The 26,924-nt window shown below is 45.7% G+C and overlaps 1 protein-coding gene across 2 annotated transcripts in view; it reads right to left on the reverse strand.

Moving 5' to 3' along the window:
* Window positions 1-26,924, reverse strand: part of DUS2 (dihydrouridine synthase 2) — a 143,094-nt gene that overhangs the window by 67,446 nt on the left and 48,724 nt on the right. For both annotated transcript variants that reach the window (XM_078868507.1, XM_078868508.1), the window contains one exon: window positions 23,650-23,697. In XM_078868507.1, the coding sequence (XP_078724633.1) occupies window positions 23,650-23,697 (48 nt within the window). The remainder of the gene's footprint in view (window positions 1-23,649; window positions 23,698-26,924) is intronic.

Below are 26,924 nucleotides of genomic sequence, written 5' to 3' on the forward strand. Positions count from 1 at the left end.
GCTTCGAACCGGCGGCCCGAGTTCGAGCCCCACTCATGGCCACCACCAGTGATGATTATCTGACCCGGTCCTGGGCCTCCCCTAGGTCCACTCGGCCTAAAATGAGTACCTGGTGCGGTGTGTAAACATCGTCACTGGGGAGACAAAGGAGGTCGGGCGTGGTGTTGGCCACCCACCCCCTCGTGTGCCGTGCCGGCCTTCAAAGATGCTCGCTAACAGCACTTACTCTAAAAGTCGGCTAAGGCTATACAGGGGATCTTTGTTATTTAGAAAGTGAATGCAGGAAATAATTTGAATTGATGAATCAACGCATCGTTTACATGAATACCGAGTGGCCTATCTATCACTTTAGGTACGAATGAGCATCACTGCAATAAGTGGCAACTCTCAGCTAACCTGACAGAATGCACAACAACGTACGCAACCAATATATATATAAATTAACAAATAGCGTCAAACAAACCCGCTGATGTAAACGGTCAATCATCCAGGGACCACGGTGAAACTCGTCAGCCTGTCAGCTTTTTAGTGAGCGCGTTTCAGAACGAAAAGTCCAACGAGGGTTATCCTTGCGACGGCACGAACTCTGCAGTGCGGGAAAACTGGAGACAGACAGACTGCACCGCTGCGGAACGCATTCCCAGCGCAACGATGCATTCGTTAGCCACGCATTCACGGTAGCCTAGAGCAACGGTGTCTATCTTCGTATACCGTGGTTATTACTAATTAGTATGCTCTCTGATATCCACAAAAAACCTACTGAGCCTCATGAATCATTTGCTGGAGGGTCCTGCCGTGCTCTGTAGATATCAGTGGAGTAATTTGCGGGGTAATTTTGCCAAATATGGACCACGACACCGGCACACAATCGCCTACTCTTGCGAATGATGTCAGGGTATGTTGAATGTCCACTGAACCAGAAGGTGTGCATATTAAAACTATAAACCATTTTTATTTTACCAGGTAAGGCCCACTGAGCTATGCAGCTCTTTTTCAGAAGCGACCTGGCCACAAATGATAGCTCAACAAAGTGGCTTATCATGTGGACATGTTTCTAAATGTTTTCTAAATGTGGAGGGAAAAACCAGAGGACCCAGAGAGAAATCCACGTAACCACGGGGAGAACATGCAAACTCTAAATATACAGGCATCAGGGTCGGAGTGGAACCCACGACCTCCTGTATACCAGGCGAGGGAGTTAATATCTCGCCACCACGGCGCCCCCTCTTCATTCCGGTAACTGGACCTCTCTGGCCCATGGGCCCCGTTACAGCTGCACCACCTGCACACTTGACGGCGATGCCACCGCCACCGCTCCTCCTACAGACGATTCGAAGGGGCTGTGACCTAATACACCCGGAGGAATAAGCAGGGCGGACGCTGGATTTGAACCGTGAATCTCTGCAACAATGGGCGAATGCGCGCCACCTCTGGGTCCAGGCCACGTGGTGCTTTCAGTCAAAAGCGTGGATTGTCGGCCACTGCTCTCTGGATGAAATGAAGACCGGTTCACGAGACGGATCGTTTGATGATTTCATCTTTTAATTGGACACATTGTGAGAAGTTCGCTGTGTGCATGTATCTATCTATCTATCCATGAACTCCTTTTTGTGTTCAGTTTGTTGTCCTTCCCCCGCACCTCCGATTAGCACGGTTGGCTACATATGGTGCAAAAGAAGTTCAACATGCATAAAACATGCCGCGGAGTTATGCAACATTTTCGAAATTTGCATCAGCATGATCATGAGCTTGAAAGATAACGTTCACGGGACATTGTTACACAGTGGCACGCATTACAGACAGGATAGATAGATATGGAGTTTTTTATTTAAACAGTGTATTGTAATGAAAATCAGTGCGTAGACACTACATTTTATTCATCACTGCCAACACAGCAGAAGCAGCAAATACACGCCCGCTGAGCTCATATCAGAAGTAGTCTGCTTGTATAAGAATTTGCCATTTTATTTCGTATCACCAGTGTTATGTAAGCATGTGGCTAAGCATAATACATGCATCTGAATCGCGCGTGTAAGAATTGATAAATACATGTTTTGTATGGGAGGAGTGGTGGCACAGTGGTGAGCGCACTACGTCATCAAATCCCAGGCACGGCTAACATCAGTAGCAAAGGATACCTGAACTGCTCTAAGGCTCCCCTCTCCTTCACCAATATGCCCTGAAAAAGTATCGTGTGGCGAGGTCAAACGTAACCCCCTTGATCAACCTGGAATGGCCAGCAGTGCATCCACAAAGCGCCCTCAACGATTGCTGTGCTGCATGCAACGGGGGGTCACGCGACGACCCCTGCACAGCCATTGAACGAATCGGGCAGGAGTGGCCACGTGGTGTTCAAATGTCACAAACACTGAGCTCTTGGGTTTTGCAAGCCTGGTGTCATCCGCCGGCGATTAGAACGGGTTCCCAAAAGTGTTACGCAAGTAGATGGCTCAGCCCCAGTTACCAATGGCTGACTGCATAAAGACCGACACGAACTCAAAAATGTTTTCTCACAAACTGGATAAATTCTGCATCTGAAAATGGAAACAAAGAGTTTCATTGTTACCCACTAAGCACAAACCACGAACAGAATTGTGACGATTCATCAAATTGTAAGGAGATGGACAGTCCCACCCTGACGAACAAGCGTAAGGGTGGGACGACTATCCAAGCTGGCTAAAAGCCTGCAAGCAAACGATCTATAGAAGTAAACATGGAGGTGCTTTGATTTATGTAGAAATGCACAGGAAACCTGTAAGAGAACCAAGATGTTGATCAAATATGCACAAACTAATGACCTCCAAAATGTTATGTAAATATACAACTGAAAAAGATCTCCATTTATCCCTGTTTGAAAATAAGGGCGTTTTAACGAATTAAGAATACATCAATAACCACTCATATTTAATATTTTATTTTCTAATCTTCCAGCGAGCTTCCAAGTGTACATTAAGTTTCACGCAAATGTATATACACAAACATCGAGGGGCAGACATTGAGCGGCATTGCAGGAGTTATCTCACTGCGCTAAACACCCGGGGTGACGGGAGATCAATCCGTGGCCACGGCCGGCATCTCCGCCTTCACCACCACCCCACAGTGACGACTGGCGTGGTGCCGCAGGGTCGCACAGCACTCAGGGTGGACGCGGCGTGGGAAGGCCTTCGCCGTGTTAAACCACCAATACACAAGTTCTGCAAGATATGGGCACTGACAGGCAACTGCTGAAGACCGTCATTAGCAGGAAGTGTGACTACCTAGGCCACATTGCCCGAAACGACCACAAATACCAGCTATTAAAGCAAATCCTGGAAGGAAAAATCGAAGGGAAAAAACGACCAGGACGGCCAAAAACGACATGGCTCAGTAACATCAAAACATGGCTACAATTAACAACAGCAGCACAAACTCTACACGCCGTGCTAGACCGGGACCAATATCATCGTGAAGTAGTACACGCCGTTAGGCAGCACTAAAGAGAGAGAGAGAGTGTTAAAGGGTGAACGGTCAAAGGGCTGCTGCAAAATTAGTTTTGACGAATCTGATATGAGGGACGACCGAAGGTTGTGGGACTGCATATTAAAAGTACACACGCATTAACATATTTTTCTCATTACAGTAATCCTTCACATAAGTGGCCTCATACAGTAAAAGTGCACCTTTACAAATGATGGATTTTTGATGCATTCAACCTCGTTTTCAAAATGTCCTATTAAACATGTTCATCCCTCATAGACATATTATATCTACACACAAGTATAGCATTACCATTTTAATAGCATTAATATAATCCACAGCTAAAGGAAACAGTGGCTCACACTAATGTATTAATATCAAATTCCTCTTTTTAATTGACTGTCTATAACTCTATAACTATATTAACATTTTGTAAGCTTTATTGCAAAATTAAACGCCCCATGTCAGAGTTAATTAAGATAAAGACATATATATACAAACTCTAAAAATTTGTCTTTGGAAAAACTTAAGTACAAAACCTTGAAACTAAACGCATTTCCCCCATTGAAGCTTACCAAGACCTTTTAACGTTTTAATTGAACATTCTTAATCGCGCTTGTCAAATGGAAACCGAAAAAAAATGTATTCGCCGCAAATCCTGTACTACCCCCACTGTCAGAAAGGATGAAATAATTGTCTCCCCGTCGTTACATTCGCATTTAGATTGGAACAAAAGTGCGTGCCCGCTCATCGGAAAGTGACAATGTCATGCAGAAAATAAAACATCTACCAAGGGCACGAGCAACTTTCAATCGACTTCAACGTGTATTTTATTCAGCGGGGGTACACCTGATTATGATGCTAATTTGCTGGGGGGAGAGAGGAGAGCAAAGCCAAAGGTCTCTGCAAACACGAGTCCCTCAACCAACACTGAATCGCTACAAAGTAAGCGGACGACGATATAATAACGCACACGACACTTAGGCGATCGACGGGGGTCGAACTTGGGTGAGGTAAAGTCTGGGTGCCCGTACCACTGGCAATATGCCTTGGGCCAGATTGGAAGAGTAGGCCAAAATACCCTTTGCTAGAGCTCCCCCCCTTTCGTGGAGATCCTTCTGCCGGCAGTGATGTGGGCAAGCGCTGCAAGGCTGCACCTTTACTCTTTGGTTCTTTCGGTAAAGTCACGTAGGTAGAAAAAAATAATAGCTCACGACATTTCGATCGCAACGCAAGCAATCGTCATCAGGCGGAAGCAATCGCCGATTGCTTGCGTTGCGATCGAAACGTCATGATCTATTATTTTTCTACCCACGTGACTTTACCGAAAGAACCAAAGAGTATGGATTCCTACAGTCACGAAAGCTTCAAATCAAGATTGCATCTGTACCTCTAATACAAATAAAGCAAACGTCTCGATAAATGCGCTGCAAAGTTGTTTTTGTGCGTTTCATTTCTCCATAACGCACAACAGTGAAATGCAAAACGCACACACACCGACGAGGTCTGCGTGGATATGCAAACTATTTATAGGAGTCTTGAATAAAAGTTCCTGCAATGATTGATAGTTTCCATGCAATTTCAAGTAATGTATGGGTAAGCCTTGCAAATGTAGGATAACACGAGCTGGTGAATGCCCTCTATCGAGATGAGACACACACAAACTGCAGATGATATCGGGGGTGACAAACAAAATAAAATAAGGGGGAGACAACTGAATGAAGTTTATTCCGTGGAAGTCTGATGTACATGTCCAGCCCTTTGTCAATCCACTGCTTGCATAAGGGCCTCCCCATACCATGCGGTTTATGGTATAATTTGCCAAAACATCACCGTGCTGGACAGTACAGTTTTGTGAACACAAGAAACATATACGGGGGAGCGTAAGCATAGAAGCACAACAGAACAATGATCTTCTTGGTTATTTCGGTAAAGTCACGTAAAAGGGAAATAATAAAATAATAAAAATAAAACATATTAAAATACAATTCTCACGACGTTTCGGCCACAACGCAAGCAGCCGTCCTCAGGTGAAGAACAGGGCTGTCGGAAAGACAGCGTCCTCAGGTGAAGAACAGGGCTGTCGGAAAGACAGCGTCCTCAGGTGAAGAACAGGGCTGTCGGAAAGACAGCGTCCTCAGGTGAAGAACAGGGCTGTCGGAAAGACAGCGTCCTCAGGTGAAGAACAGGGCTGTCGGAAAGACAGCGTCCTCAGGTGAAGAACAGGGCTGTCGGCAAGACAGCGTCTGAATGCTTCCCTTCTACGTGACTTTACCGAAAGAACCAAGAAGATGAATCCCTGCAGTCACGAAAGCTTTAAATCGAAACAGAACAATGATCGTTTCCTGCACTGTCCTCTGGTCTCAACAGTGTGGCTCGCCAGCCTATAACACCTGTTATGCACTGTGGTCGCCCATCCAAGCACTATCCAGGCTCAAATTCCTGATTAGCTTTCGAGATCAGACGCATTCGGGATGCTATAATTACACGGCGTAGTGTGATATTGTGTTCAAAATGCCAATGGACACATTTTTAGATGCCACAACGGAAAATCCGCCTGTGGGTAACAGCCAAATGTGGCACGCTAAATATGATGCAGGTAAAACGACAGTGGCTGCAATGCCATCACAAAAATACAACAGATGTTTTTCACTAATTTCATGGAGGGCACGACTCGGAGGCACGGAACATTTAACAAGTCAAAGCGTGACGAAGCCAATTATTCCGCTGCTCGTGAGCCGATTACAAATGTGGCGCCCTCACCTGCTAAGAGCAAACAATTAGTTGGATTGGCAAGTCAGATGTTGCGCTTTTGCCACCAGATTCTTTGTTGCTCCCGATTGCACATTCTTGAACACCACATACGGCAAAAACCTGTGCCCTCATAGTTGAGCGTGTTAATTGCAAAATCACTGGGCCGGCTAAAGCTGACGGTGGATACATATTTCTAGATTTGAGGTTTTCGTGACTGCAAGGATCCATACTTTTTTATTTTTTTCGGTAAAGTCACGAAGACGGACGCTTGTGTTGCGCCCGAAACGTCGTGATGTAATTTAGTTGTTTTCATTTTTATTCTTTTTTTTTTCCTACGTGACTTTACCGAAAAAAACAAAAAGGATGGATACATACATGCACTGGATGTGGAATGAGTAATATACGCGAGAAACTGACAGACTATGTCATCAGTAGAAGAGGGTTTTTTTTGGGTTAGATCGCGTAAATATATAAAACCCGCCACCACCGGACACAGCCAACTAGTAAGGGTTGTCACGTAAACAGAACGTGGCCAATTCGTCACTAGTACAGCACTAGTGTATAGTGTAGTAGTGTAGTGTATAGTAGTGAAGTGTATAGTGTAGTGTATCGTAGTGTAGTGAATAGTGTAGTGTATAGTGTAGTGTATAGTAGTGTATAGTGTAGTGTATAGTAGTGTAGTGAATAGTGTAGTGTATAGTGTAGTGTATAGTGTAGTATACTAGTACAGCACTAGTGTATAGTGTAGTGTATAGTGTAGTGTATAGTGTAATATACTAGTAGAGCACACCGGTGTGTTGGAGAGCCAAGCCACAACATTTACAATCTGAGTACGACGTTTCGCCAGTAATGACAACTGTGTCAGCAATTTAACACGTAGGCTCTCACGACTTAATATCATCCATAACATAGAAATTGTTTGGGTTAGATCGTGTAAATATGTCATCAATTCCACGGAAATAGAATTACAGCCTCTAAACGGAATTTAATTATTTGTATTATTTAACTTGTTTGCCCAGGAAGGCGTCAATGAGTGGCATGACTCTTGTTCGCAGCAGGGAGCAATGATTGCTAAATAGATGACAACTGAGTACAGTAATTTGCGGATAATTTGTCACGCCCTCCGATTAGCACGGTTGGCTATGTACGGCGCGAAAGAAGTCCAACCTGCGTGCGTGCGTGCGCGATTTATCAAACTCCGCAAAATGCGGACAGTGACACGGGCACACAACGGCACACTCGTACGAATGATGCCAAGGGATATATTGAACGTCCACTGGCAACAGCGCCGGGCAGTGTTAATCGGGGCGGCGACTGCTTTCGAAGCGTGAACCTCGGCAACAGTCAGCAAAGCGCACGACGACTGCTCGGCAATGAATGGGGGGGGAGGAGGAGGAGGTACAACAAGTACATCGACGCAACAACAATCACTCGACGAGAACGATTCCCAAGCTCACGATATGAGCGCGTCAAATTGCGCTTGCGAGATCAATATGTTTGGATTGATGCATCGTATTTCATGCGACCCCTCCACGCCACCGGAGGGGAAGGCCGTTATATTCGCGACAATCTTTAAGGCATAAAATAAACAAAAAACGTCGTAGTTTTTTGTATTTTACTGAATTTTTTGAAGCTATCTACGTGACTTTACCGAAAGACTAAAAGAATAAAAAAATATATATTCATCAATTCTTGAATAACTTTGCAAACCGTGAATCATGACTGATCGAATCGCCGAGCGGAGGCAATCTTTACACCGCACAATATGCAACCTGATTCTTACCAAATGTCTCATAATTGTCACTCACGCTTACGTAGTTTCTAAATCTTCTTACACAGCAGGGCGGACCGATGCATAGGTGCGGCTGTTTCATCACTGTGTCTAATATGCGTGCGTTTTTCTTATTTCTGCCACTTGCAATCACCGATATCCGTTTACATATAGAACAATAAAAATAATTTAGAGCTGCTAGATGGATGGCTACCCTATGCCGGTGTTTACCGTATGCCGGTGTTTGACCAAACTCCGCCACGCTGGTCGGTACGGGTTGGTGAAGAGGAGTGGTCCCGGGACCGGTTCAAATGTCACTCGCCAGTAAAATTAACCGTGGCTGGGAATCAAACTGAGAGGGCAACTCTGCAGTGCGCTAACCAATGAAAGATGATTCCACCCAACATTTATATTATTATTAAAACAGACAATTCGCTGCTAATTATGAAATGCCATTAACGGGCAATCACGCTCACGCACAATGTAAAATCTCTGAATTGACGGCAATCGGGGCCACACCACACATGAAATTGAAAGCGTTGGCTCAAATCAAGGTATTGCAAAGGTATTAGAAAGAAAAAAAACACCCCAACATAATCTCGCTGCCCATAAAACCAATCAAGCCACAATCACGACACGGGACACGTCGGTGTTCCTCACACACACACGCACACGAGCGTCGATTTCATCCGTCTTCCCTCCTCGTGCTGTACTTAGTTAAATGTGTTCTTTTGGTGAGATGTCACCGTGCCCTCAAAGATATAATGAGAGGCGGTGAGGGGGGGGGGGTCAGGGGGGGTAAGAGTGGGGGCGGATGGGAGAAGGGGGGGGGGTCTTAAAGGAGACTGAGATATTTCACAATAAAGTAAGTGACAAATAAAGGCAGAGATGGAAGGAATATTTGTACTAGACTCAAAGCAGCCACCTCTGTGACACAGGGCTGTTGGTCACATGTCGAATTTGAATATCAACCTCTCTCCTCTTCCATTGGCGCATTTAATCTCTGAAAACCAAGACTTCCTATTAAAATAAATCTATCACCTTTTCTCTTCCTTATTTACATGTCCAAAGCATACCCATATATGTTTCAAATTATCTGTGAACGGGAATCAAACTCGAATGGCCGGAGCCACAACCCGGTGCACTAAACCAATGCACCTCCACTCCACAGCCCTACACCCCTCCAAGAGAACGATGCACTTTGCACAGTTGACGTTAGCCAGAGATTTATTGAATTTGTTAGCCGACGCTTTGGTGATGTTTCAGATTTGTTTTCTTTTAAATGCATTGGCTCAGAAGCAAACCAATTATGTGCGCAAGTAAGTGTGCGACAAATTGGCTTGACAATGAGAGAGTCATGCGGAACATTAATACTGTCTTTTATGTATTTATTATTTTACTACTTTGTGGATACAAGGACGATTTTTGTTTACAAGCTTCTACAACCTGAACCTGAATTGTATCTATTTAAGGTGAGGAAAATGCCCTGCGTGAAAATATTGGACATTTGTGAAAAAGAGCTTCATAGCTTATCGGATTCCTCCAGTATGAATAAATGTTCTGATTCTCAAATATTCTGAATTACAAACAGGTGATTATGTGAAGAAAATTTTAAATCAATGCAAAATGTCATTGTAATTAGATGGCAATAGGATACTGAAATCATTTCAATCACAGTATGTAATGAAACAATGTTGAAATAAAACTAAAATTACAATTATGCACAAACCGTCTTTCCATGACAGCATTACTGATTGGTATTGCAACTGTTGACTTATTCTTGGGTCTTTCGGTAAAGTCACGTAGATAGGTTCAAAGAAAATAACAAAAAACCTTTGAACGTATCTACGTGACTTTACCGAAAAACCCAAGAATATGAATTCCTGCAGTCCCGAAAGCTTTAAGTCAAGATGTAACTGTTAACCTGCGAATGACGTTGCATATCTTGCAAAAGGGGCCTTCGACGACGAGTAGTTAGACAAATAAAACAGTCAGCCATGCATTACAGACCACCCAGCAGCAGCAGCAACGCAGAGTATGAAGTGAACAAAGTTCAGCAGTTGTGCACGGGAAACGTAATGTCTGTTCAAGAGATTAAAAAAACCCCAATCCCGACCGGAGATAAACACGCAGACATAGGGAACGATAGCTTGAAGCTGAAAGTTGCATGTTCTATCTCCGAAAGCGAAACACGTTCTGATAAAAAAAAATATATATTTTGTGAACCCTCTCTTAATCCGGGGTAAGGCCTGGATGGGGGGGGGGGCGGCGCGGGGGGGCGAAGATACATAACGTGTGCTCTGTTTGTGTCGCTTCTTCAAGTAATGGGCCACTGAGTCACTGACTTTCAACGAGTGAGGAGCGAGGTTAAACTGCGCCCTGGATAATGTGGCCCACCAACAATAAGAGCGTTAAACGTGTTTGTGTTCGTGATTTTTTCTTCTACATCATCGCAGACTTTACAACGGCAAATAACGTGGAGGTCACTTCTGGACAATATCAGGGAAAGGAAGGAATTCAAGATCACGGGAGAGATCTTTGCCCGCCAGTGGGAAGTCGCAACGAGAGCGACACGTGTCTGAGATTGAATCCACAGAAATCTACGATGGGGTCATCGCGTCGGCTCAGAGGAAGCCCTTTCACAAAATCACGTCCCTGCGATGGGCGGCTGTGGGACAACGCCGACGGCCCGTCACGATCATACCACGGGACCTTCACCTCGGCCTGCCCCACGGACCAATAACCACGGCAGCGTTTGACCAGTCACTGACGCCGCGTTCAAAGCAATGGGGGGTGGGGGCCGGTGGATGCACACGGGTTAAGGCTTGCACATTGGATCAGCCGACTATTCGCGAGCACCCCGTGTGCCATGGGAGACGTGTGGGAGAGTAGGAGGAGGGCATAGTCACCGACTGTGGGTGATGTTAACTCCGCGGGCTGCATGCGTGGTCACACTCGGACAGAACCGAGTGACGCAAAGGACCACTTCAGGGCCAACGACAGGCTGCTGACAATTCCCGGGGGGCTGCTTCTCAAATAACAAACACACCCAAAAACAAAATGCATTATTTATCACGAAGCCCTGGGATCGGCCGAGTCTGTCGTGCATTCATTCGGCTGCGAGCGCAAGTTAAGGGAAGGTGCGTTTATAAACAGGTGCGTTTATAAACAGGTGAGTGGGCAACCCCGCCACTGGTTACGCTGCTGGCGAAGGGCCTCCACCAGATGGAGCTCTAGAAAACCCCCTGCAGAGGGAATCTTTGGCCTAATCTTCCCTGCCGGCAAGGCGGGAATTCATTTCCTGCTTTAAAACATAGGCTCGCTGCGCCGTCAACTTTCGTCGTTTCCATGGCGTGAAGAAAGGTCGATGCCGTGCTCTCTATACGGTGGAACAATGCATGGACTGATAGATTAAAATGTTATTTTTTTTGTAACGCTTACGATACACGCATCGAACCACTGGTGTCAGAGGCAATGGTCATCCTCGCAGCAACGGCTTTTGGCTAACCATCGACCGAGGACGGTCACCGCATCGCGCGATTTCAGATGCGCTTTTGTGCCCGTCTGGCACGCTCTTCCATTAGGAAGCCACTGGAGCTATGCACTTTTAAATCCTGATTAAAAACTAATTTCTTTCGAACTGCTTTTTGTGTTTAGTTTATTGTCTTTTCCCCGCACCTCCGATTAGCATGGGTGGCTGTGTGCGGTGCGAAAAAAGTTCAACAAACATACATTTTAATTTGTATATGCTGTATGTGATTGGTTCACACACACATAACAGCTGGAGCCACTGGAGGTCCCTACAATATTTTTTTTTGCACACGCATAAAGTGTGTGGTTTTCTACTTTATCCGTAGTATTTATAATATTAATTTTAAGTCCTCGCGTATTCAACGTACTGAGAACTACTACTTGAGAAATGATGCTGTTAATACAGTAAAACCTCCTTATTTCGGAATTTGATCATTCACAATTGGGGATAATTCGGTGAGCTTAAGTGCAGACCGTTTATGCACCCTGTGCAAGCCAACCCTCTCCGAAATGTCGTCTACACCTACATCAAGAAGTAAGAGAAATGGACTGAAGTATAAACCCCTTAGTCTGTGAGACAAATCCAAAGTTTTGGATAGAATTGATGCAGGGCGTGTGTCAATGGGCATGGTGCGTGAAGAGTTGACAAAAAATTAAGCACCATGAACGACATCAAGAAAGGCCGGGAGAAGATTAGGAAGCATGCCTTAACCTTGAAGTATCCTAGAGGATGTCTTTAAGTAAGGATTCATTGTTAAGTGAAAAATGTAAAATTTAAGTTCGTATAATTTGATGTTTAAGTTATAATTTAGTGATAAAGTGAACATACAGTAAAGTAGGTAAGTGCATACCAAGTCCATGAAGCCTCCCTCTACAAACTCTGTCACCTACCACATGGAACCTACCACATCCTCCTTCTTCGCCTGCGGTGCTGGTTACTGATGGTGTTACCTTTTTGCCAAAATAATTTTTGGAAAACAAACTTGGCGAAAAAAAACATTTGGGCAGGAGTCACTGGGGAGTACCGTTGTACATAATTCGGAATATTGGTTATTTCGGCAAGGCCAGAGCTCCGTGTTTCGAATTAACAAGGGTTTATTGTCCATGAAAAACGATTTGTCATTGGAAGCGTATCCCAATGTCGTTACAATGAATCAATGAGGCCTAATTCCCAGAATATGCTCTTTTTAGACGATTGCTTTTGTGAGAGTCAGAATCAAAGTAAGAGAGTTGCGTCTCGGCTGTACGGTTTGATGTATTCAAGCACTTACACGGTCGTCACGTCATACTCACTTGCTTTTAAGAGCGAATATCCAGGAACATATAAAAAAGTATGAATCAATTAAAAGCCTGCAAGTCGTGCTCTCTAACCTAAAGCAAAGGTTTTATAGTCGCCTGGTTAGAATATAAATGTTGCCAAGTGTACAACATTCAAATATGATTGTGTGAATTGCATTACATTCGGTAACCTGCAGTGGTGACAATTTAAATCCCCTTTTCTAAAGTAATTCTGGAGGAAAGCCTCTCCATTTCTCCTTGGTCACGATCGTTCGAATGCACTTCACCGTGCCGGTTCAATACCAGTTTGGCGAAGGGAGGAGGGGATGATTCAGGACCGGCTGAGACATCGCTCACATCCCCCGTTAGCCGCAGGCGGAAATAGAACTCGTGCCGCCGGCTTCCAGAGTGTGGCGAGCGAACCGCTGCACTGCGTCTACGCCCCCTCGGGCGGCCGATTTGACAGCGCGGCGCACTCCGCTCTCAAAAGCCCCTGGCGCACGACCCACAAAAGTTAATTTGAATCAATGCAATAAATTGCACTCGTAGTTCAACCTGTAACTTCATTTACAAGTCATATGTACAGCTTGAGCTTGATTCTCATGGCCACTTAACCTGCAGATTGCAAGCCTACCTCAATTGCTCTCAATCTGCTTGCGAACCCTGCGTTCGTATATGATTGCCTCTTATCTGCTGCTGGAACTGAATGTGATCTTACCGGCGAGTGCGCATCAGTTTGGCTTTTTATCTCCCCTCACCCCCCGATTGCGGTATCGACACCCTGTCACGGGAAGCAGTATCCGTGGGGAAGCGTCGCAGAGCTGTGCAGCCCTCCGTGGGAGAGAAACGGGTCACCTGCATGGACATTCTCAGAGGTAGCCGTTCCCTTCAACTGACCTCTGGCCCCACACACTCAGGCGGCAATGCTTTCCCGTCCGCTCTGCCACTGACAGCCATGTCAGTCGCATGGCAGTCGAAATAAATATTGTTTTAATTGTCAAGAGCTGGAACGGAAGCCAAATGTATTTCAGAACCAAATTCAATGTGATGGATGTTATAATAGGGTTTTTTCTCCTTTTTTCTGGCAACAAAACTGAAACCGTTTTACAAGGAATCATGTGTGCATTAACCACAATACTTGTGGTCAAAATGCAAACAAAAAACACACGGATAATTTATGCATATATTATATGCAGTTTTGTTGCCAGAAAAAAGGGGAAAAACCCAATTATTATATTTTGGTACTGGCAAAGGAGGTCTAATGATGTGATGGATGTTTTTTGTTATCTAGTCATTGGTGGCCTGATTGAGACCATCAGCTCACAACATTTGAGAAACCGGTTTAATCACAGGTGGCTGCCTGGATTCAAACTCAGAGTTCGATCTCAGTGGTGCCAGCTCAGCTCTCTGACTTCTGAAAATCACTGTCAAGGCTGAGAAATGTATGTCGGACCATCTGCACCATCTGTCCACACTGCACATGTTTGAAAGAAGGCGCTTTAGAAACTAAACTATTTTTATTTTACCAGGTAAGGCCCACTGAGCTACATAACTCAGAAGTGACCTGGACACAAATGACAGCTCAACGAAGTGGCTTGTCATGTGGACATTTATAGCAGCCAACTACTCTAAATAAATATTTCTAAATGGGGAGGGAAAAACTGGAGGACCCGCAGAAAAACTCCACACGCAAACTCCAAATGTACAACAGGCGCCAAGGCCGGAATCGAACTCACGACCTTCTGTATACCAGGTGACCTCTTGCTGCCACAGACTATCCACGGAATGAAGCCAGTGTGTGAGGAAGGGACACATTCTACGCAAATGCTATTCGCAAAGATTAACATCAGTGAAGTGTGATATCTGGAATGGTCCTGGGCCCACCCTTCCCCCACCCCCACCTTTATCGGCGTGCACTGACCAGCTTTGTGACGCATGGTTTATAGATCAACGACAGGCACTATATTGCCCCACGATCAACACGGCTTCAAGAGGCTCTAATCCAGCCTTACATTATTCTTGAGCCACAGAATACTCAAGGCATTCTTAGCACTGGTTTTTACACTACCAAAAGGTAATAAAAAAAAATACTTGTATTTACACATTCAGCGTTTAAGAACTGTTTTTTTTGTGTTTAGTTTGTTGTCCTTCCCCTGCACCTCCAATTAGCACGGTGCAAAAGAAGTTCAACAGACATACTAAAATAGGCATGCGAATACATTAATAAAGGATCAACCCTAATATAACCCCCAGTTAATGCATGTTTCCGTTGCGGATGCAGGATGTACTCCAATGCGAGTGAGTCAGCTAGCTCATGGGCTATGATATCCATTATTCACTACGAGATGTCACGTCGCCATTATCAACCGCATCTTTAATACACGGTGTCTGTCCTGCCTGCAGTGCCCTGCAACCTTCCGTCACCAACAGGACAGCAACACGCACAGCATTCTGCACCTCAACGGCACATCACAGCCACAGACTGTTGACACACAACACAAAAACACGCGTAAGCAGAAACGCAACCTGTGTCTCCACGTATAAATAAAATATACAGTTCATTCCATTTGTTCATTGGTTTTCCAGACATATTGTTAAGCAGCATTTGCTCAAGCAAGCCAACTCTGGGACTGGTGTATTCCTCATGGTGTCTTATCAGCATGAATGCTAAAATAAGGCTGCAAGGTTACCAAACATTGCAGGCAAGAGCACGCTATGCACATCCCAAACAGCAATGTGCCCGCGTGCACGACCGTAATTAAGATTAACAGTGCAACTTTACACAATTTTTACATGACAATTTAACAGGTGTTTTTGCCATTGCTGATATCCCAAACTTGCCACCCCCTTAGCACGGGGTAAAATGTCCCAAATTTGATATACCGGCAGTCGGCAGAAGACGCATAACATTCACCAACAAAGGCTGGGAATCAATAATTCATAAATAACGTGCAAATTTGACTGCAAGGCAAACCTCGCGACGGGGCCAGAAGGGTAATAAATACAGAATGTCCACGGCCGATGACGACCCTGTACCCCAAGCAGGATAATTGCCTCACAATGGAAAAAATACATAAAATGATTCGTACATCCCCGACCATCTGTGGCCAGGGGATGGATCGGAGCTGCCAAAATACCCCAAAGACAAATCAGTTACACCCGTGAAGATAAATGCCGTCTTGGAAAGTCCAAGATTGTCTCCGGTGTGTGTTTCAACACGCAAAAAAACAATATACATATACAGTTTGCTTTTTTTCCCATCAACTTATCATTTTTTATGAGTTCTGCTTCACATTTAAACAAATTAATTTACAGCCCTCTGCCAATTCACTGCCGGATGAAGGCTTCTCCACGGAACCTGTCGATCACGGGGATTGTTTGACCATACTTCACCACGCTGTTCAGCGCAGCCCGATTGGCCAGAGGGCCGCGAACGTGCACCCAATGGGTGAATTGCTCTCGACAACGCTTCCCGTATCAAAGGGGGTTTCAAAGCGGATTTGCTGGGGCAAGTAATTATAGGGCGTACTCACCACTTTTTTCTTTTTGGCGGACACCTCGAAATAAGGCAGGGCGGTGCGACAAGTGGTTTCAAGAGATGGACACGCGGTTGGAAAGTGGTTTCAAGAGATGGACACGCGGTTGGAAAGAGTCATCGATCGATTAAAGAGGTGATGATTAGTGCCTCACTCTTTGTTGCACTGTTGTGAAGTGTCAAGTGCCCTCGGCTCTCGTGTGAAGGATGTCTATTGAATTAGTATGATTTAGTTCCACTAAACCGCAACGATGGTTTTGTAGTATAGCACTGTAAGATGTTAAGAGAGTACCTGTTAAGTGACTTATCTCACGTGTTTAGGATGAAGGCCGTCCCACGCTGGTCAGTGCGGGTTGATAAAATGGAACGGCCCCAGGATCGGTTCAGATATCGGTTCGTCAGTGATGTTAGCCGTCACCGGGAATCCAACACAGGGCACCCGGTTCAGAGCGGTGCTGACCACCGCCAGTGTGACCACCGTGCTCCCCACGTGTTCTGTTTGTTGCCTTCATAACATAACTGTCAAGAAATTCACTTGACCGTCCCTGTCCTTCACTCTGCATCCAGTATTTAGTTTTCATCCATTTGTAAGTTAGCTCAAGTTGATAGGCACGTGGCAGGGTAAAGCGCAGGTACCCCAACCTCCTACAAAACGTCTGCACAGAGTGGAATATTCGGCTAAATCCGCTCAACAGGGACACTTCGTAGGGGGCTTCCCCTCTAGCGGAGTCCCCTTTCCGCCAGGAGTTGCGCGGGCAAGCAATTGCTAGGGGTGCACCTTTACCACTTTAGTTCTATTTAAAGCTTTCGTGACTGCAGGGATTCATCTTCTTGGTTCTTTCGGTAAAGTCACGTAGAAGGGAAATAATAAAATAATAAAAATAAAACATGTCTCCCCGACAGACCTGGTCTTCACCTGAGGACGGCTGCTTGTGTTGTGGCCGAAACGTCGTGAGAATTATTTTATGATGTTTTATTTTTATTATTTTATTATTTCCCTTCTACGTGACTTTACCGAAAGAACCAAGAAGATGAACACTTTAGTTCTTTTAAAAATTTGCCATGAAAGAAGACACATGGAACAAGTGGCCACCTTCACAACAGCAGAAGCCGTCGATGAAGCGACTCGGGTAACCAGACTCCTTTGTGGGTTCACGGAACAGCTGGGAGAGAAAATGCCGTCTGCAATTTCAACCAATTGCTCGCTGTTGAATTCTTGGTCTTATTTCAGGAGCCCGTGATCGCTAACTGGCTCGGGGGGAGGGGGGGGGGCCAGTGTGTTGGCAGAGACGAGATAAAGCAAAGGATTGCTCCGACAGCTTTAGGGGGGTGCCTTCCAAGCGGCAGATGAAGGGACCTAGTTGGTGTGAAATCTAAACAGACACCGCACGCTGCCTCAGCCGACAAATGTTCCCAGCTCAGTCCTTGATTTCCTCTGTTGTTGACAACTGTTTCAAGGATGGAATAAAGAGCTTGGCTCCGTGTAGCACGTGGGCAAACATTAAGAGGACAAAAACAGAGCAAAAATCTTCAGCAATGCTTGCAATATTTTCGGTGTATAATATCGCTATACATGGATTTTCTTTTGCTCGTGAGATATAGAGATTGTGCAGAGTGGCTAGATGTAGTTGGTGGGCTTTAAATCAATGCGCTTTAACTCCTGAGAATACATTGGTCTGTAAATTGTAAAAATTTCAAACAACTCCAATTATCTTTTATTGTTTGACAAACCATTTCATTTCAGGGTGGCAAGATGTGAACTACCTCGCCTGGTATACAGGAGGTCGTGGGTTCGATCTCCACCCTGACGCCTGTTGTATATATGGCGTTCGTATGTCTCTCCCCGTGGTCGCGTGGATTTTTCTGCGGGTCCTCCAGTTTTTCCCTACACATTTAGAAACATGCGTTTAGAGTATTTGGCTGTTAAACATTTCCGCGTGACGATAAGCCACTTCGTTGGGCTTTCATTTTTGTGGCCAGGTCGCTTTTGAAAAAGAGCCATGAAGCTCAGTGGGCCTTACCTGGTAAAACAATTGTAAAAAGTTTAGTTGTATTTCCTTCGTCCTCTGTTTAAAAAAAACGTTGTACTTGAAGGTCATGACTATTTATAACAAATTTAAACCGGGTACTATCTCCAGGGTTCTCGCTTCAATTGTAAAGAGGCGTTTGACAACCCGAACCTTCGTTCGCAATGCTTAACGGGGTCAGAGAGGAGGGGTGCAGCGACGGTGAAGTGGTTCTTGCGCTGGGCTATAACCCCCCCCCCCGCAACCCGAGTTGGATTCCTGACCCACGGCTAAAGAATGACATCTGAACAAGTACTGGGCCACTCCCTGCACCAAAACCGCACTGGCCAGCGTGGTGAAGCCCAAGTGACCTGGTCGGTGTATTGGCCAACGATGAAGGCTGCTGGCTACATTCGCCACGAAGCTCAACAAAAATAACAGATTATTATATCAAATTGTGTCCGTTAATCTCCACAATTCATTGAATCGCCAGGGGGAGGTTGATCATCATCATCAGGTCATCTTCAGCCAAGGTCAATCAACTCCTGGATGAAGGGTTCCCCTCCAAGCTACCGCCATCTCTCATCACACTCGTACAGATCGCGAGTCCAACCTGCATTGTTTAACGGTATAATATGTACAAAACTCGTAGCATCTATAGTGGCGCTGTAACAGTGAAACCACTTGTATGCAAGAGGGGCAGCATCTGGGTTTAAAGGTGAGCATGGCACATCTGAACAGCTTGTACGACAATTAGTTAATAGAAAAAACCCCCAATAATTCAACACTGATATCTTCCACAACACCCTACGTTCTAAAAAAGTCCATCTGCATCTCTCGAGGCAAAATTACACCACGCTGCTTAGTCAGAGGGAAAAAAATGTGTCACGAGCAATACAAAAGTGCATTAGGATTAATGAGGTTGATCATGCATAGCTCTCAAGGGATCTGACATCAATGCATCCTCTTTCAATATAGCCAATTGGAGGCTTCAAAGGAAGCAAAGTAGGAAACGCACGAATGTGCTGACCGCCTTCACAACCGTGATCATCCACAGGGAGACGGTCAAAAACACAGAGTGAGGAACACATTTTGTATTTGCCAAGGACATTATCATTCTCACGCGCGGTATGTGCACCGTTTTTATTAGCACAAGGCTGTCATGAAGCCGCTGCGTGTCACCTATTCTGCAGTCATTTTGCAGTAGGGAGAAACGTTGCTTTTTCCCGATTGTACACATGTCTATGTTGAACTTCTTTCGCACCGTACGTAGGCAACCGTGCTAATCGAAGGTGCCAGGGGAAGGACAAACTAAACACAAAAAGCAGTGAAAATAAATTGAGTTTTCCATCTACGTGGATTTAAACGTGCATTGCTCCAGTGGCTTCCTAATATCGGACGGTTCCACGGAACTGCAGAAGCGCATCTGAGCGTGTGCGCGATGCGGTGACCGTCTTCGTTCGATGGCCAGCCAAAAGCTGCTGCTGCCGCGAGGTTGACCGGAGTTGGCACGACGACGGTTTATGTTCCTTTGACGAGGTCAGCAGCGAGGTATCGTCATGGCGTCCTTCCCGCCGGGCGACGCCGAGGCCTCGCTGAGGCCTGGCGAAGACGCGGAGCCCCACAGCCGGCGGGCGACGGCCGTGGAGCTCTGCGACAAGCGGCATCGTCTGATATATTTGCATATTAATTGTCTACAGTGCCGCCATCCACGGTGCTGCTGCTTTTCTCGATTGCACGCCGTAATTTGCAATTAAAAAGCTGGCCCGAACGGTGGTGCGCGTAGAAAAAAGGGTTTTAACAACCTACGGTGCACGGCCTTTTGCTTGTCGTAATCACACAATTTGTCTCGCGAATTACGTGCCATTTAACACGCACACGGGGACATTCCAAACGAGAGGGGACGCTCGTGCAAATCACCATCGCTCGACCCCCTCCTGTTCTTTATGAGCTGGCATCAATCAGGGGAAGTCGGCACACCTCTGAATTTTTCAACACACAATCGACGTTTGTGACAATCCATGCTTGCCGAGGTAGAGAAAAGAAAGTCCTCCTGCCAAGTCGGGGAAGTTAATTTTATTATCAACGCTGCAAAGGGGAAAGAGTGGGAAAGGGACGACGAGCTGAGAAGGAATTTTGTTTCGTCTGACATACAGGACTTTCTTCAACCGCGTGAGTGCCTTTAGTCTAGAGCTGGGACAATAAGTCGATTAAGTTAACCAATCGACTCACGATTGCAATCGATTACCTTTATCGCATCTGGTTACTCAGACTCCTTTAAAAAGTGTCAGTCGCCCCAACATCCTGCCAACTGAAGGCAGGAAACCCCCGACGAAGCCACGCCCCGCATGATGTGGCTGGTCATGCTGATGACATCACCAAGTCCCGACCATCACTCCGCCAACCAGCGACAGACATGCAATGAGGTGACTTCTTTTTTACATGATTAGTCGAGTTCATGGAACTGATCATTAATTGGTAGACATCTCCATTTATCATATATATAACTGGACATACGAGCTTTACTTTAATCACAGCAATGACAACAGCATTTTTCAACTGGTTGCATTAACAGCAAAGGAGTACAAAAAAAATCTACAAGCAAAAAAAAACAACCACATTAGCGTTCGTTTTACATGTCAAGGGGTCTTGACACTGTGAGAATACGAGAATCATAGCACGATTTAAGTTGGGACGTAATTGTATTTGTCGTGAAAGCCATGTGCAGCAGCAGCAGCAACGAGGGAGGCACATTCCAGAGTTCCCTGGGGCATGCTGTAACGCACCTCCGATTAGTACGGTTGACTACGTACGGTGCGAAAGAAGTTCAACATACATTCGTCCCTCGGTTAACAGTGACTATCGTTTTTTATCGGTTAACGTTTCGCCTCCCATAAGACCCCATGGTTTGGACTCACGTTAACATTTTGGTTCACGGTACGTTTACGTTATTCACGCGAGCGCCAATTTCGGCCAATCCGAGCACTCGTAAGTGGGGCTGAGCCGTGCCCTCAGCCAATCAGCGACGCACATTTATGAGCGTTTACACCTCGACTGGCTTTGTTTAACATTGCGTTTTCCGTTTTAGCAGTAGAAACAGCTCTCTCTTGCAGACTTAGTGATTTTACGTATTTATTAACTTACAAGTGAAATCAATTAACAGTTATATCGGTTTACAGTAGATTTCGTGGTACGAATTAAAAACATTAACCGGGGGACTACTGTACCTACGAAACATCACAGCACCCTGCAACGTAATTCAGCGTTTCATAACACGCAGCCGGAGTGAGTGGCGATTAAACTTTCATTTATTTACGTTCGGCGAAGATGTCATTATAAAGGCCGACACGTTACGTCGCAAGCAAAACATTCACCGTGCTTCCAACCCCACCAGCCCTTTCCTTTATTTCTGTCAGTTGAACAGAGAAGGTGCAGACCTGAGATTTCGTGCTCACACCACTATGAAGAGCTCCTCTCCAGGGGACCGCACCTGGCCAAAGCTTTCTTTAGGATCTGACGAGATCAGGCGATTCGAGGCGATCTGGTCGTAGGCGGACTCGTATACTTAATATTTTTGTAAATAAAATTGTAATTCTGCTATGACCATTCTGAAATAATGTTCCTGAGCCGGCTTACAGGGCAGGTAATTTATTACTCAACACTGATTCACGTTCGTGCAATAGTTTCAATTTCCCACGTGAACAAGTTATTTTTTTTACCGATTCCTCTTTTGCCACATTGCCGCACGTTATTTTATCTTTTTGCTCGTGTCTTTTTTGTTGCCGTTAGCGCAGGTCACTTTCTGGTGAAACGAAATAAAAACTTGGGACTTGCATCAAACGACAGGAGAGGTCGTGGGGCCGAAGGCTAAGCGCTTTGTCTACCTCTGCGAGCGAGGGGCCTGCCATGACCTAGCAGACCGCCGTGACGTGCCGTGCACTCGCTCGCCCAGAGACGACCTATGGGGAAGGTCATCTGAAAACCAAAAATCCACGCCGAATGCCAACGGCAAATCTCAGAAGGGCCCAAAAATGCCGCCACGATTTTTTGAGACGTCAGAAACTTTCCCCGTTGTTTCAAAAACAAAATCCATCTCACTCCTCCATCTCTTTGTCAGCCTCCAAATCGAATATGGGCCGCACGTGCCACACCAAAGCAAAGGAACGGGCAGTTCCTTCCGTCAGTCAGAGTAATTGTACTCATACATCCAACAAAAGGTTGGGCTGGTATTTTCATCTCAGAATCATCAGGTCACACACGTACAAATTATCGCATCTAATGGAGATGAATGGCAAAACGTGAAGAGTAACCGCCCATAATTACGCTGTCAATCAAAACGCTTAAGTACAAACCTGATGCGAGCACAAAGGAAATGCGCTGCATTGCACACAAGGCCGTGGGAAGTGTTCTCATACGTCGGGCCCTTTTTTTGAAAACCGAAATTATGCACCGTGCAAAAAACGGGGGGGGGGGGGGTGGTTAGGCGTATATGTAAATAGTCCAGTTAACACGTTCATCAAATGTTCCCGGCTGCGGCGCGAGTCTAGGCGACGACGGATGTCTGGTGAAGCCCAACACGGAGGGGGGGGGGGGTACAGACACGGCACAAGAACGAGCGGCGTCTCCTTTCCGCTGGACAATGGCAGCACGGGCGGCTTTGATGTTTCCGCACGGGAAAAAAATGTAAGAGCCGTTTGCTCGGAAACATCCTTCAAAAACATTTTCTTCTAAAAAAAATTCTAAATGAAATCCGCCGCACGCAGGCAAATATAAAAACACGGCAGGTGTGTGCAATCGGTGTATGTCTATAAGCACTGCTTATTAATGATGTCCCATTGAAGAGTGGGGAACATCGGGATACGAAACGCGCAAGTGGACATTGAGTATGGGTACTGGAGGTCGCCCTCCCGTAGCGACCGGGACGTGATCTACCTAGAAACGCTGATGATGTGGAAGCTCAACGGCGTTTTTTGGGGTTCACCCTCGCCTTAAGCTGATGTTGCTTCAAGGTTCCCCACAAAGCTTCACCTTGCTGTTGCGGGGCCAACGCAAACTGAATCGCATGCAGTTTGCATCGTGATATTTTTGTTACGCGTGCGCTACGTTTGAAAAGAAAAAATGCTAATAATCACGCTGTCAAGCCAGGGTCACGCGGAGAGGAAAGCTTATCAGTTGTGGGTCAGATATGTCACAACCTTTACAACAGAAGCCCCCCCCACTCCCTCTCCTCCCTTGATTCGCTGACGGCAATCTCAGAGCACGCAGCGGCCGTCTCGGCGTGCATGAGAGGCGGCGAGGTCACGCAATGAGCAACTCACCTCCTCGATTTTCTCCGGGTCCGAAAGGAGGGCAGCACCCATTCCTCCCTGCACAAGGAGGAGGAGGAAAACAAAGAGGGGAGAGACACGGCGTTAAGAGTGCCGAGAGCGAACGTCGCACCTAATTGACTTAAGTGCGAAGAGCCCACCGGTTTCATGCTCGGCAAAGGTTAGGTCTGCTCCTCAATCAACCCCGCGGAGCACATGCGTGGCAAGTTCCAAAACCATGACATTTATCAGGCGACCTTCGTGAGCCGATACGAAGCTGACGGCACACGTGGCAAACCTGTCTGAACTCTGCTGATATGCCGGACTCTCGGTCGAATGTTATCCTGGGTATAACGTTAGTTAAGGGTGCACTGGGACGTAATGGGATGCAGTGCCCGTGTTTCTTCAGCCGATCAAAATATTAATGGGCTTAAGCATATGGGTCACTGAGCGACGTGGAGAAAATTGAATGTGCATTTTCTTTTCGGTGCTGCTCAACTTTGGTTTCAATTACATTTTGGAAAATGAAAGTGCCAAGCAAAGCTTGCCCTACATTGGTGACAATTCACCAGTGGCTCAGATACAAAGCCATTTTGCAAACAAGCTACGTCAATTATTGACATTAACCCTGCTTACAAGTGATATATTTACGAAGGGTGAGAGACATGTTTGAAAATAACATTGTCAAATAACACAAAAATAATCGTCATCTCCTAACATACCATCATGAGGCTATTTTGTAAAGAAAATTGCATTTATATTTCAATTAAATCTCTAATACGACGACTCTAAAATAAACTGTGGCATTTATAACCAGGCGACAGGCCCATTAAGATAAAATACAGACTTTGCATTAAATATACAAGCAACCCGAGATTCAGCTATTGTAGGCACTTTAGTCAGGCCTATCAAAAGTACCGGGGCTGTGGTGGGAATTGATCTGTGAACTCCAGGCTGAGTAGCGAATAATGTGCTGCTCAACTGCCTGTGAGTGTGTGTAGTGTAGCGGTCAGCGCTACACTGCGCTATGAACCTGGTGACCCGGGTTCGATTCCTGCTCACGGCCAACAACAGTGACGATTATCTGAACCGGTCCAGGGCCTCCCCTAGGTCGACTCAGCCTCAAATGAGTACCTGGTGCGGTGTGTAAACATCGCTACTCGGGAGACAAAGGCGGTCGGGCGTGGTGCTGGCCACCCACCCCCTCGTGTACCGTTCCGGCCTTTATAGGTGCTCGCTAACAGCACTTGCCCCAACAGCCTGTTAAGGCTACACGGGTGATCTTAATTATAATATGAACAATAATCTCTATGTCTTTGCCAATCAACTGCTCAATTAAGGCCTCCACATGCAGGCTCAGTCTTTGGGGCTGGTTTAAGCACACGTCCACATGCTGGTAGTGTGGGTTGGTGGACAGGAAGGGACCAGGACCTGTTCAGATATCCCTCGCCAGTGATGTTAACTGGTGGCCAGGAAACATCTTCAGTTTGATGGGCTCATAGCGCAGTGCACCAAGCACTGCAAAAGACAAAGCTCGCCCTTATAGCCTTAACAGACTGTTGGGGTAAGTGCTGTTAGCGAGCGCCTACGGCATGGCACACGAAGGGTTTGGGCGGCCAGCACCACGTCCGGCCGCCTTTGTTTCATTTGAGGCTGAGTCGACCTAGGGGAGGCCCAGGACCGGTTGAGATAATCGCCACTGGTGATGGCCATGAGCGGAAATTTGAACTCGGGTCACAGGGTTCGTAGCGCAGCATGCTAACCACAGCGCCACCGCCCCCACCCAAGCACTGCACCGCCACTCCCACCCCCACCTGCTCCCTACTTAAAACTTTTTTTAAATATATAAAATCTTTCAACACTTTTTTTAACAACTGATCAAAGAACACAATGCAAGTCAGAATCAAATGAGTGATGTTTTAGGACATCCAATTACACACTGCTTACATTATTCCGCCAAAATACACTTTCGGTACGCCTGTCACTGATTTTGCACGTCTTGTACACGCCGTACTAGCCACTGATAATCTTCAACTTGTCTTCAATTAGAGGAGTAATGTGCATTCTCTTGCAGGGTAACTTTTTTGAGCACGTAAATACAATTTGTGAAAAGAGGCCCTGTTCCGTCTTTACTGGGAATAAAAAAAATCCACGGGTAATCATCGGTCATTTTCCATTTAAATTGGCCATGACGTTGACGCAGAATGGCCTACTCTCGAAAATAACGTCGTTGGGTACCTTTATTTTACGTAAAAAGCACACGAGACATTCTCTCTCGTGAGTGTCTCGCAAGCCTCCTTGACATTTACAAGGTACGCAATCGAGAGCCTTGACACCCTGAGATGAACATGCAAGATCTGAAAACTTCCCAGTCTCCCAGCTCCCGTCAGTACGCTTCGAGCAAAACACTGTCATCTCGCAGCACAGCTGATCACGAGCCGAGCCTGACCATGGTAAAAAAGCTCATCCATCAGTTTTGATTTTTGTAATTCACTTCTGGGGCCATTTTCTATGCACTGCTTCGTAAAAAGCACGTCGTACTATAATGCCACGAAAGAAAGACCGTTTTTGCATATATTTGTTATCTCTGTTGCCATAGTTCACCGGGAGAGAAGAGAAACTGCTTCATCGTTTGCTGTTCCGAGACGTCTGCAAGTTGTAGGGCGTGTCCTGTTCACCGCTGAATCTCGGAGTGAGCCAGTGTTCAGCGTTAATTCAATTAAGAGAGGCATAGCACCGTTGTTTTTAAAGATATTGTACTCACCGCAGAGAACTGCAGCGACACGACTGCAATCTGTGATAGCTGGCACCAAACTGTGCTACATGCACTCCTGCATGGCCTTGTGGGAGCCTCGGTACCGATAAAGTTATTATATTTTGATTTAAAGCTTTCGTGACTACAGGGATTCATATTATTGGTTCTTTCGGTAAAGTCACTTAGAAGGGAAATAATACAATAATACAAATATTAAACAATAAAATTCTCACGACGTTTCTACTGCAACACAAGCAATCATCATCAGGTGTGAAATCCACAGCAAGAAAATTTGAAAAAAGTGGCGGTTTTTTCTTAACTTCAGCACCACGGACAGCGATTTCCAAACATACATGGACTCGTCCATCTGACCAACTGCCAAATCGCTGTCCGTGGTGCTGACGTAAAGAAAAAAAAAACGCCACTTTTTTCTCATTTTCTTGCTGTGGATTTCACAACTGATGATGATTGCTTGTGTTGCAGTCGAAACATCGTGAGAATTATATTGTTAAATATTTTTATTATTTTATTA

The sequence above is a fragment of the Lampetra fluviatilis genome, chromosome 26 (genome assembly GCF_964198595.1).
Source record: "Lampetra fluviatilis chromosome 26, kcLamFluv1.1, whole genome shotgun sequence".
In the NCBI taxonomy this organism is placed as follows: Eukaryota; Metazoa; Chordata; class Hyperoartia; order Petromyzontiformes; family Petromyzontidae; genus Lampetra; species Lampetra fluviatilis.